The sequence below is a fragment of the Pteropus medius genome, unplaced genomic scaffold, assembly GCF_902729225.1.
Source record: "Pteropus medius unplaced genomic scaffold, Ma_sr-lr_union100, whole genome shotgun sequence".
NCBI lineage: Eukaryota > Metazoa > Chordata > Mammalia > Chiroptera > Pteropodidae > Pteropus > Pteropus medius.
The window spans coordinates 3,452,111-3,464,859 of NW_024350399.1; the positions used below are offsets into that span (position 1 = coordinate 3,452,111).

General features: G+C 33.0%; 1 protein-coding gene across 1 annotated transcript; it reads left to right on the plus strand.

Annotated features, from left to right (window-relative positions):
- Positions 1 to 9,693: 9,693 nt before the first annotated feature.
- LOC120584265 (olfactory receptor 6K3-like) lies at positions 9,694 to 11,300 on the plus strand. The gene is made up of 2 exons (XM_039839935.1): positions 9,694 to 10,597; positions 11,260 to 11,300. Exons 1-2 carry the CDS (start codon positions 9,694 to 9,696, stop codon positions 11,298 to 11,300), a joined length of 945 nt encoding a protein of 314 aa, XP_039695869.1.
- The last annotated feature ends 1,449 nt before the right edge of the window (positions 11,301 to 12,749 follow it).

Sequence of the window (12,749 nt, forward strand, 5' to 3'; positions counted from 1 at the left end):
CTTTCATTTTTGTTCCCTTTGAAATGCATTCTGTGCATTTCCACCAGAAATTAATTTTCTAAAATGCAAGTTTAGATTTCTGCATTAAGATAGAAGTTTAAACCCACATATTTAAATTTGCTTTTACCAAAAATTCTATAGAAATAAACAAAGTCAGGACTGGATAAACTGTTAGATGCCATAAGTACTGAAAAGTGTTAAGAATAAAATAATAAGGATTAAAATATCCATAAGGTTACCCAAAGACATTTATGATGGTTATTTTAATACCCTGAAATACAATATATCACCTTCTTTTCAAGGAAAAAAAATACATTAATTTGGCTAAAAAATTAAAGCTCCAGTAAAGTCTGTCTATTGGGTAGTCCAGCAATAATCAAAGATGTATATTTAAAAACTAAGAGCAATGTCAGAACAAACAAATAAACAAACAAACAAACAAAACCAAAATATTATAAGTACTGGGAAAAAGAGAATCCTCAATTGATCCTCTATCTTGAATCATCTCTTCAAGTATGAATACATATGAGATCCAACTGAAGACAATAGTTATCTGCCAAATATTGGACAAGGAAATGAAAACTTAGGAATTAAATGGATGGAATTCTATATAAAAGCTATGGAAAAAATAATCAAACCTAAGAAAAGCAGATGCTAAGGGCCATAGTTCATATAAGAACTCTGCATAGAAGGAATAGATCAGATAGAATCACAATGAAGCTATCCCTTGAGCTGTGCTAGAGAAGTGCATGAAAAGTAAATCTGAAATACACAAGATAGAGAAGTGATTAGATATCCGTGTAAGCTCAAGTGGCTAAAACAAAACCAGAAAAGTACAATTTCTTGGAACAACAGCAATTATCTATAGCTTATTTGAGACTTCATGGCAGATACTTCCATATTTGCCATGAGCAATTAGATATTTGACACATTCTTCACTAGCCAGTTTTTATATTCATATATGTAGTCACACACAGACACATACTCACGCAAACACTAGATTACCTTTTTTCTAAATCACTTTATAGTCCTTCCCTACACTGCATGATTTAAGACTTTGTTAAATGCATTAACTTTGTTAAATGCATGGTCCAATAATTACTTGAATTACTATAATTAAAAACCAAAAAAAGAGATTTAGGAATTGAAATCAAATGCTCTTTTGTGAAACAGACTAACTCTAATTTTAAAAAATTCAAAATATTTTTGTTTAAAAATTCAATGAGATTTGTGAAGATAGCATCTATTAGTAAAAAAGTAGCAAATAAAAATACTAAAATAAAATATAATAAAATTTTTCAATAATAGATTAAATACATCAGAAAATGAGAAAATGACTTCAGAAAGAAATTTACATATGATATATTATTGACTTGTCTATATAATTTTATTAACCAATGTCATCCAATAAATTTAATTAAAAAAATAAATTTGAAAAATGCCTTGAGAAAATATTTCAACATATAAAGAAATGATATGAAGGCCAAAGGTTAAATGCAAAGAGAGAAAGAAATATATAGGGAATATATTAATATATTATACAGAGCATATATGTGATAATAGGAATTCCAGAAAGAAACAAAGCATACAGAGAAAAAATAATAATTTAAATTAAAAGAAAATATTCCTGGGTTAAAAATACTTAAACCATTAAATCAAAAAAAGACCTGACACTGAAAATCTCATAGAAGAAAGCATAGGGAAAAAGGTTCTTGACGTTGGTCTTGGCAATAACTTCTTAGATATGACACCAAAGCACAGGCAACAAAAGCAAATATAGACTACTAGGACTACATCAAACAAAAAGATTTCTGCACAGCAAAGGAAACAACAGAATAAAAAGGCAACCTACTAAATGAGAAAATATTTGAAAACCATATATCTAAGAGGTTAATTTCCAAAATATTGTTGTACACACAGAGCCAAGAAAAAAACCCCAAGACTGAAAATCTACCTGCATAAGTGGAGGATAGGAAATGGCAAAAGAAAGAGGCTGGCCACTCAACTCTGGTAATTAATAAAGTTTATTAAGGGAAATTTATAAACATCTCTTGGGCAGCTGCAAGATGAAGTGGATCCACACGCTGCTTGGCAGGCACCAGAGAATTATACAGGATGATATTCATGGGTACGAGTATGTGAATGCTACCAGAAATTACATTTTTGACCAGATTAGGACAACAACCTGTTCCAGGAACCAGCACGTGACAGGAGGCAGGGGAAGTAGTGCTGATTTATGTCAGAAGGAACATCAATTACAATCAGACAGCCTCTAAAGGGGATTTGCAGAAAATAACCTCTGTTTTTGCCCAGGTCCAGCTCAAGGGATGGATAGAGGTCACATCATGGAACAGTCTCTCCTTCCCAAATATACAAGAAGCTCCTACACTCAATTTAGTAATAATAATAATAATAATAATAATAATAATAACAACCACCACCACCACCACCACCACCACCACCTAATTTTTAAAAAATAGGCAAAGGACTTGAACAAACATTTAAATTGAAGACATTCAATTTAAAGTTAGTTTGAAATTCTCAAAATTATTAATCACCAGAGACATGTAAGTCAGAACTACGATGAGACATCACTTCACACCTGTTAGAATGGCTGTTAACCAAAAAACATAGATAACGGCTGTTGGTGAGATTGTGGAGAAATTGGAAACCTTGTACACTTTTGGTGAGGATGTAAAATGGTGTAGCAGTTATGAAAAACAGTACAGAGCTTTCTCAAAAATTAAAATTATAGCTACCATATAATCCAGCAATCTTACTTCTGGGTAAATATCAAAACAATTGAAATCAGGACCTCAAAGAGATATCTGCACTCTCATGTTTATTGCAGTACTGTTCACAATATCCAAGATATGTAAACAATGTAAATGTCTATCATAAGATGAATGGATAAAAAAATGTGGTATATGGAGACAATGGAATATTATTTAGACTTTAAAAAGAAGTCTACCATTTACAACAACATGAATGAACCTGGAGGGTATTATGCTAAGTGAAACAAGCTAGTCACAGGAGGACAAATACTACGTGATTCCACCAGATGAGGTATTTAAAATAGTCAAACTCATAGAAACAGAAAACATAATTATAGTTGCCAGGAGCTGAGGGGTGGGGGATATGGGAAATTGTTCAATGGATATAAAGTTCCAGTCATGATAGATGAACTAGTTCTAGAGATCTGCTTTATAACATAGTGTCTGTAGTCAAGAACATAGTATTGTGTACTTCAAAATTTGTTAAAATTGTAGATCTCATGTTAAGTATTCTTAACACTTAATACACATGAAAGAACCAAAAAATAAAAATAAAATAACCAACAAAAAGGACACCAGAAAACTCTGGAAGGTGTTGGATATATATTTATTACTTTGTGTTGATGGTATCAAGAGCGTTTGCATGTGTTCAAACTCATCAAACTGTACAAATTAAATATGTGCAGTTCTTTGTATACAAATTATACCTCAATAACATTTTTTCAAAAATAGAATACATTCTACAATATAAAGATGATGTAATATAGAATTGTACACTCAAAATCTATATAATTTTATTACCAATGTCACCCCAATAAATTTAGTTTGAAAAATAAACTGTTTCATGACATGCTAAATCATTAGAAATAAAATTTTGTCAGTTGAAATTTTCAAATTTCAAAAAAATGCATATTAGAGACATTAGACAAGAAAAATAGGCCCCCAAGTCATAGGAAGAAATGTTACACAAAACTCAGAGAGAAAAGAAGCCTCTTCTCATCCCAAAATTTGATACATATTTCTAAGAAGATTACACAATAAAAGCAACTAGATTAAAAAAAATAACTTTGAGTTTTCAATAGAGCAATGGATTGAACACATGGAGTGGAGAACGATTGTGTGAAAAAGGGTGAGATATTGACCATCAATAGAGAGATCAGTAAAATCATCCTGAATCCTTTAGGGTAGGATAAATTCACATGCATTTGTAACATGAGAAAAATCACTTCAATATTGGCACAATATCCCAATGACATGTTTATTATGAAAGGATATTATTTGCTATTATTTTTTCAAGATGTTTACTGGTGTCAGCAGTATATTTCTTTCAAGACTTCCCACGTCTGTGTGTTCATTTAAGAAGAGCAGTACCACAACAAAACTCTTCTTTGCAGAGAGTCTTGGTAGACACATGCAGCTAAGAGAATAACCACAGTGCTGGAGAAAGTAGCTTACGGTGTTCAGGAAGATGAGTGCAATCAAGAAAAAATGTTTATTGACAATTTCAATTTGAAAATCTAATGAGAGGAAAGTACAGTGGGGACATTTCTTCTAATTAACTTAATGAGGACAAGTGTTGCTCTCTGTTTTGGCACAGGGGAGGAATCCCTTGTGAAGCCCATGTCCCCTCCCTGCTATTCCCTGGAATGTCTGTGAAAGCAACCATAAGTTCCCCTTTGAAGAGGCTGAAGGGATATGAAGGATGCAGAGACTCAAACAGATAGAGGAGTTTCTGTGGTCTTTGGTAGAGGTGAATGCAGAAGACCGAAGCTTGGAAAAAAAGAATTCACTCATCATGCTTAAGAATAATAATTTTGTACCCTGAAAACTGCATTGTAAAAGAATTTAGAAGCTTTGAGGGAGGCAATGGCAAGTTTAGGAGAAACTACCTTCTGGGATATTGGGCACAGCTATATATGAAACAAGATAGCCCACTTATGATGCCATCTGTTGACAGGTCATTTCGTCCAGACTTGGTTAGGATTCTTATTAAAACTGAATTGTCATATTTTCCTTTCCAAATAGTCCCCAATTTTCTTTGCTCACTTTTCCATGGCTGTCTTTGAGTTTAATTATGATTATACCCAGTGGCTCGATTCCAAGTTAATTTATTTGACATCAACAATTATTTACATACCATTTCTGTTCTATATACTGCAAGATAAAAGGTTTTTACTTCCTGAAGGATAAACTCAGTCTAGAGAAGGTAAAACAAGTAAATTGATAATTATTATGCAACATGATAAATACAATACAGAAATTCTAGCATGATAATGCCCAATATTTCAGAGTGTTTACACATTCCTCACAATACTCTAAGCGTTTAATATATATTCGCATATATTAGTAGAGGCAGTTAAGTGCAGGTTAAAACATATCACTAGAGATGTAGTGTATGGATTTAAATTCTGACTTTGTCGTTTTCAGCTGAGAATCCCTGGGCAAAGTATTTAACTTGTCTGTGCCTAAGTTTTCTCATCTATAAGATGGGGATAATAATCTTACCTCATTAAAATATCATGAGCATTAGATAAAAAAATATATATGCTTGTGCGTGGGGCAGTGCTTGCCACAGTAAGTACCATACCTACTATGTTATTATTGTTGTTATAATATATTCAGCCATTCTCAAAACCTTATGCTCTAGTATTAATATTTTCTTCATCTTACAAATAGGGAATTAAAGCCAGAGAAAGGCTAAGTAACTTGACTTAACTCACAGGGTTTATAAGCAATGAAGAACATTTAAATCCTGGCAATTTGTTTCTGGTATACAGATTATTAACCAGTATTTTATGTTGCTTTTGTGTCAGGAGAGGGAGCAGAAGAAGTAAAGGCATGCTACATTCCAGTCAGAGGAAGTAACACACATGGGAGGGTGCCATGATTTCACAAAACAGCGTGAACATTGGGATTACAGAGAATAGAGTTAAGAAATGCCAGGAGGTGAAACTAGAGAAAGTTCAGAGTCAGATATGTTGGTTTGGAGTTTATGAAAGAGCTACCTGGAGAAAATATTTGGAAATAGTAATAGTTGAAATCTCTTGTAAGTGGAAAAGATCACCATGGAGCATATAGAATTACAGAGGTTAGAATAGATGATGGGAGCCCGGGGGAAATAAACACTTGGGAAAGAGTTTAAGAAAAGCAGCCAATTCTTAGTTTTTTGAGGAACCACCATACTGTTTTCCATAGTGGCTATACCAATTTGCAGTCCCACCAGCAGTGTATGAGGGTTCCTTTTTCTCCACATCCTCTCCAACATTTCTTATTACTTGTCCTGTTGATTACAGCTATTCTAACAGGCGTGAGATGGTATCTCATTCTGGTTTTGATTTGTATTTCCCTAATAGCTAGTGATGTTGAGCACCTTTTCATATGTTTGTTGGCCATTTGTATGTCCTCTAGGGAGAAGTGTCTGTTCAGGTCCTCTGCCCATTTTTTGATCGGATCATTTGTTGTTGTTATTGTTGTTGTTGTTATTGAGACGTATGAGTTCTTTGTATATTTTAGATATTAGGCTTTTATCAGAGACATTGCATGCAACTATATTTTCCCATTGAGATGGTTGTCTCTTCATGTTGTTGACAATTTCTTTTGCTATGCAGAAGCTTTTTAGTTTGCTGTAGTCTCGTTCATTTATTTTTGCTTTTATTTCCCTTGCCTTTGAGGTCAAATTTATAAAATCCTCTTTAAGCCCAAGGTCCTTGAGATTCGTTCCTGTTTTCTTTTATACATTTTATTGTTTCAGGTCTTATATTCAGGTCCTTCATCCATTTTGAGTTGATTTTGGTGTGTGGTGATAGACAACAGTCGAATTTCATTCTTTTGCAGGTGGCCTTCCAATTTTCCCAGCATCATTTTTTGAAGAGGCTTTCCTTTCTCCACTGTATGCTTTTGGCTCTTTAGTCAAAAATTCTTTGCCCATATAAATATGGGTTTACTTCTGGAATCTTGATTCTGTTCCACTTGTCTGTATGTCTGTTTTGCTGCCAATACCATGCCATTTTGATTACTGTTGCTTTGTAGTATAATTTGTAGTCAAGCGGAGTGATGCCTCCAGAGTTATTCTTTTTTCTCAAAATAGCTTTGGAAATTCAGGGTCTTTTGTGCTTCCATACAAATTTGATGATTTTTTTGTTCTATTTCTTTAAAAAATACCAATGAGATTTTGATGGGGATTGCATTAAATGTGTATAATGGTTTAGGTAATGTGGTCATTTTAACTATGTTGATTCTTCCAATCCAAGCACATGAAATATCTTTCCATTTTTTTGTATCTTCTTCGATTTCTTTTAATAGGGTTTTATAGTTTTCATTATATAGGTCCTTCACAATTTTTTTAGATTTATTCCTAAGTGAGCTATATATATATATATATATATATATATATATATATATATATATATATATATATATATATATAACACATTTTATATCTCAATTGATAAAAAGAATTAGTTTTTTCTCTTCGTTTTCTGACAATTTATTATTAGACTATAAGAACGCTATGGATTTTTAAATATTGATTTTGTATCCAGAGACTTTACTGTATTTGCCTATTGTTTCTAGGAGTGTTCTTCTTGAGTCTTTAGGGTTTTTTAAATAGAGAATCATGTCATCCACAAATAGTGACAGTTTGACTTCTTCATTTCCTATTTGGATGCCTTTTATATCTTTTTCTTGCCTGATTACACTCACTAGTACCTCCAATGTTATATTAAATAACAGTGGTGATAGTGGACAGTCTTGCCTCTTCCTGATCTTAGAGGGAAGATTTTCAGTTTTTCACCATAAAGTATAATGTTAGCTGAGGATTTGTCATGGATGGTCTTTATAATATTAAGGTAATTTGCTTCTATACTGATTTTGTTAAGTGTTTTGATCATAAATCGATGCTGTATCTTGTTGAAGGCTTTTTCTGCATCTATTGATATGATCATGTGATTCTTATTTTTTAATTTGTTTACGTAGTATACCACATTAATCAACTTGCATATGTTGGACCATCCATGTGCCCCTGGGATGAAGCCCACTTGTTCCTGGTGTATAATCTTTTTAATATGTTACTATATTTAGTTTTCTAGTATCTTATTTAAGATTCCTATTTAGAATTGATCTACCATATTATCCAGCAATCCCTCTACTGGATATTTACCTCAAAGACTTGAAAACCCATATCTGAAAAGATATTTGCACACCGATGTTCATAGCAGCATTATTCACAGTGGCCAGGACATGGAAGCAACCAAAGTGTCCTATGATAGATGATTGGCTAAAGAAGCTGTAGCACATATATACAATGGAATATTACTCTGCCATAAGAAGAGATGATATACTTCTGTTTGCGACAACATGGATGAACCTCGAGATAATCATTCTACGTGAAATAAGCCATACAAAAAAAGTTGAAAATTACATGATATCACTGATATGTGGGATATAAACCTAAAAGCAACAAATGAACAGAACAAACAGAGACTTAGGGACATGGACAATGGACTAGTAGTTACCAGAGGGTAGGAGGTGGGGGAGGAAGGGAGAGGTAGATGAGGTAAAGGTGGTCAAATATAAGGGTTTAAGGGGAGGGTGAAGTGGGTAAGGGGATCAAATATATGGTAGCTGAAGGAAACTGGACTTTAGGTGGTAATCACACAATAAAATATATAGATGTCAAACTATAATGTACACCTGAAAATTATATAATTGTATTAACCAATGTTATCCCAATAAACTTAATAAAAAAGTAAAAATTTAAAAAATTACAAATTTAAAAAAGCAAAGAAGAGCAGCCAAGTTAATATAAGAGAAGAGAGGAAAAATAAGAGTAAGAATGAGAGTATAAATAAAAATAAGTGAAACAAAAGTAAAAACCAAAGTCAGAACCACCTCTAAGAGCCACTAGGAGCCACTTCTATTGAGAATGGAATCACAGGGCAGAGGAAGAAAGCCTCAAGTAGGAGTATTGAACTGTTTCTAATGCCAGAGAGAGCTGAAGTTTTCATTAGTAATTGGCAGGCAGGGCATTGCTCAACTTGGTCAGAGAATCTTCAGAGGAATAATAGTATAGAAAGTATACATAAAATGTTATAAAATAAGGAGAGGTGTAGTGGATTTTATTACTCCACCAGGTAATGTATAAGTCTTTTGCAGGTATTTACTTGATCCTACCACATCCTTATTAGATAGATACTATTTTTAACCTCATTTCACAAATGAGTACTTGAGACTGAAAGATTAAGTAATATGCAATAACACATATAAATATTAATAGGCTTAATTGGAATTTCAGTATAAACCCCAGGTTTACATTCTAATCCCCTAGAACAGAGATCTCCAAAGAAGAGTGTGCAAGATGGTCCAATTGGGTGGGAAAATAGAATGACATAACTTCTATTATGTCTATTTTTTCTCCATGCTCCTTACTTTTTAAATTTATTATTATGTATTCTACATATATATTTGAATTACATGTCATAATATATATATTGTGAATTACTGTACATGTCATATGTATTATGACATGTCATATATTATAACTTGTACAGTAATTCACTATATATTTTATGACATGTAATATATATTTGAATTACTATACATGTCATAATACAGTACTTGTGTATAACTTATTAATACAAATACTTAAATTAGAAGTTAAGTTAAAAATTATACTAATTTTGTACTACTAAAAACATTTGGAGACATCTATTTCTGTAATTGTGCTTCTGCGGGAGTGAGAAAAAATATCTAATATTGGTTAATATGTACATTAGTGTGAAATTAGGGAAAAAAATAAAACCTTAAAGTTATTCCTTGTTACATATTCCAGTTATTTAGCTGTACATCTTCTTTTCCTCTCCACCTCCTTGTGAGCTGGTATGTTCCTTCTCCTTCATTTACAAGTAGTTCTGTTGGGGATATGATGAGTGGAAATTTATCAACAGTGACTGAATTTATCTTTACTGGCTTTCTCCGGATCCAGGATGGTAGTCTCTTATACTTCTTTCCTTTACTTTTTATCTACATCTTTATCATCATTGGGAATCTATTGATCTTCTTTACTGTAAGGCTGGACACCCATCTCCACAATCCCATGTATAATTTCATCAGTATCTTTTCCTTTCTGGAGATCTGGTACACCACAGCCACCATTCCCAAGATTCTCTCTAATCTCATCAGTGAAAAGAAGACCATCTCTACTACAGGCTGCCTCTTGCAGATGTACTTCTTCCATTCACTAGGAAATTCAGAAGGTATCTTGCTGATCACCATGGCTATTGACAGATATGTTGCCATCTGCAACCCTTTTCGCTATCGAATGATCATGACCCCTCGGCTTTGTGCCCAATTCTCTGCATGCTCCTGCATCTTTGGCTTCCTCATCCTACTTCCTGAGATTTTAATGATTTCAACACTGCCTTTCTGTGGGCTCAATCAAATCCACCAGATCTTCTGTGACTTGGTCCCTGTGCTGAGCTTGGCCTGTACAGACACATCCATGATTCTGATTGAGGATGTGATCCATTCTGTGGCCATCATCATTACCATCCTAATCATCGCCCTGTCCTACATAAGAATCGTCACCGTGATCCTGAGGATTTCCTCTGCTGAGGGTCGGCAAAAGGCTTTTTCTACCTGTGCAGGTCATTTCACCATCTTCCTGATGTTCTTCGGCAGTGTATCGCTCATGTACTTGCGTTTCAATACCACTTATCCACCAGTTTTAGACACAGCCATTTCACTGATGTTTACTGTACTTGCCCCATTCTTCAATCCCATCATTTATAGTCTGAGAAACAAAGATATGAAGAATGCAATTAAAAAACTCTTCTTTCTTTAGAAAGCATTAAACACATCTGGAGGTTAATTCTGAGTCACAGCTTCTCTTTCATTGTTTTAATGTTTCTCTAACAGATTAAAACATAAAATTACTATATACCTAATTCTTTGTCACACTGAACATTCTGTTGTCCTGAGTATTTTTCTTATATGTAAGAAAGCACAGTTATATTCTGTGTCATCGTTATGCAACTTGATGTGTATATATATATCATCAAAAACTTTATTTTGGGGTTAAAAGTTTTTCTTTCTTTTGAAAAGTAGTAATTAAAGGAAAAAATGCTCACCACTTTAGAGGGTTAGAATTGTCCATCAGAAGCTGGCCATCCACTTCGAGATATTATGTCTTTATTTAGGTAGTAGATTATACAGGAGCGATACCAAAGAAAAAGACAAATACAATCTTATGGAATTACATTACACATTTATTTTTAGTTATATAATAACTATATATAACTATATAACTATATATAATAAGCATTTGTCTTTAGTAACACTAAATTATTAATATTGTCGGTCATGTTCATAAGAAAACTATAGTATAGAATAATATTTATAATAATACACTTTATTACTTACAGCTAAGTACATATATGAATTATAATTATTGTTTGCCTTTTTAGGGCTAAGCATCTTCATTTTCTCTAACATTTACAGTCAAAAGTCTTTTTTGCACCTGTTGAATAGCAGCATTAAAAAACATAATTCATTTAACCTTTTAACTAAATAACTCTAAAAACTTTCTTACCCTTGCCATACCTAATATAACTGCCTTAATTTAAGTTTCTATCATCATTTATGCACAGCTATTGTAATTATCTTTATAAAACACAAGGACAAATTTAGCTATACATATAGAAATTTTTTCTCCCCATGTACTCCAGGCAAAAAAAAAAAAAAAAACTAAGGACAAAGAGAGAAAGTAATGGAAATACCAAGCTACCAGGAAAAAAAAAAGATAAAATGGCTATAGGAAAACCCCATATTTCAATAATCACCCTAAATATAAATGGACTGTGTCACCAATAAAAAGGCAGAGTGCAAATTGCATCAAGAAACAAAACCCAACCATATGCTGCTCGAGGAGACCATCTGAGTTCCAAAGACAAATATAAACTCAAAGTGAAAGGGTAGAAAATAATATTTCGAGCAAATGGCAGTCAGAGAAAAGCGGGAGTAGCAGAACTAATTTTGGATGAAATAGATTTCAAAATAAAAAAAAGTAAAGAAAGATACTGAGGGATACTTCATAATGATAAAGAGAATCATGCAACAAGAAGACATAACACTTATTAATATCTATGCTCTCAATCAGGGAGCCCCGAAACATGTAAAGCAAATACTAACAGAACTAAAGGGAGAAACAGAGCAAAACATTATCATAGTAGAGGACCTAAATACCCCACTCTTAGATATGGACAGATCATCTAAACAGAAAATCAATAAGAAAATAACAACCTTAAATGACACATTAGACCAACTGGACATAATTGACATTTACAGAGACTTTCATTCCAAAACAACTGCTTATACATGCTTCTCTAGTGCACAGGGAACATTGTCAAGGATTGACCACCTACTGGAACACAGAGGAAATCTCAACAAATTAGAGTAGTTTGAAAGCATACCAACCATATTCTCTGATCATAATGTTTTGAAGCTGTAGATCAACTGTAAAAGAAAGCGGGAAGAACAAATACATAAAGAAGAAACAACATGCTACTAAAGAATAACTGAGTCAGAGAAAAAATAAAAAGAGAGATCAAGAGATACATAGAAATGAATGATAATGATAGTACAATATATCAAAACTTCTGGGACATGGCAAAAGCTGTCATAAGAGAAAAGTTTCTATCATCACAGGCCTATCTCAAAAAAACAAAAACAAGCCTGAATAAACAACCTAACACTTCATCTTATAAAGAAAAACAAATGAAGCCTAAAGACAGCAGAAGGAAAGAAATAATCAAAATTAGAGCAGAATTAAATGAAATTGGAAAAAAAAGAAAAAAAGAAATGCAACAAAGAGCTGGTTCTTTAAGAAGGTTAATAAAATTGACAAACCCCTGGCTAGACTCACTAAAATAAAAAGAGAAAGGACACAAATAAACAAAATCAGGGATGAAAGAAGAGAAA

What these genes read in the sequence shown, in the direction of transcription:
- LOC120584265 (XM_039839935.1), top strand. Translation starts at nt 9,694, where the DNA reads ATGATGAGTGGAAATTTATCAACAGTGACTGAATTTATCTTTACTGGC. An exon ending in TATGAAGAATGCAATTAAAA is followed by an intron (nt 10,598 to 11,259) that starts AACTCTTCTTTC and finishes TTCATTTTCTCT; the next exon opens with AACATTTACAGTCAAAAGTC.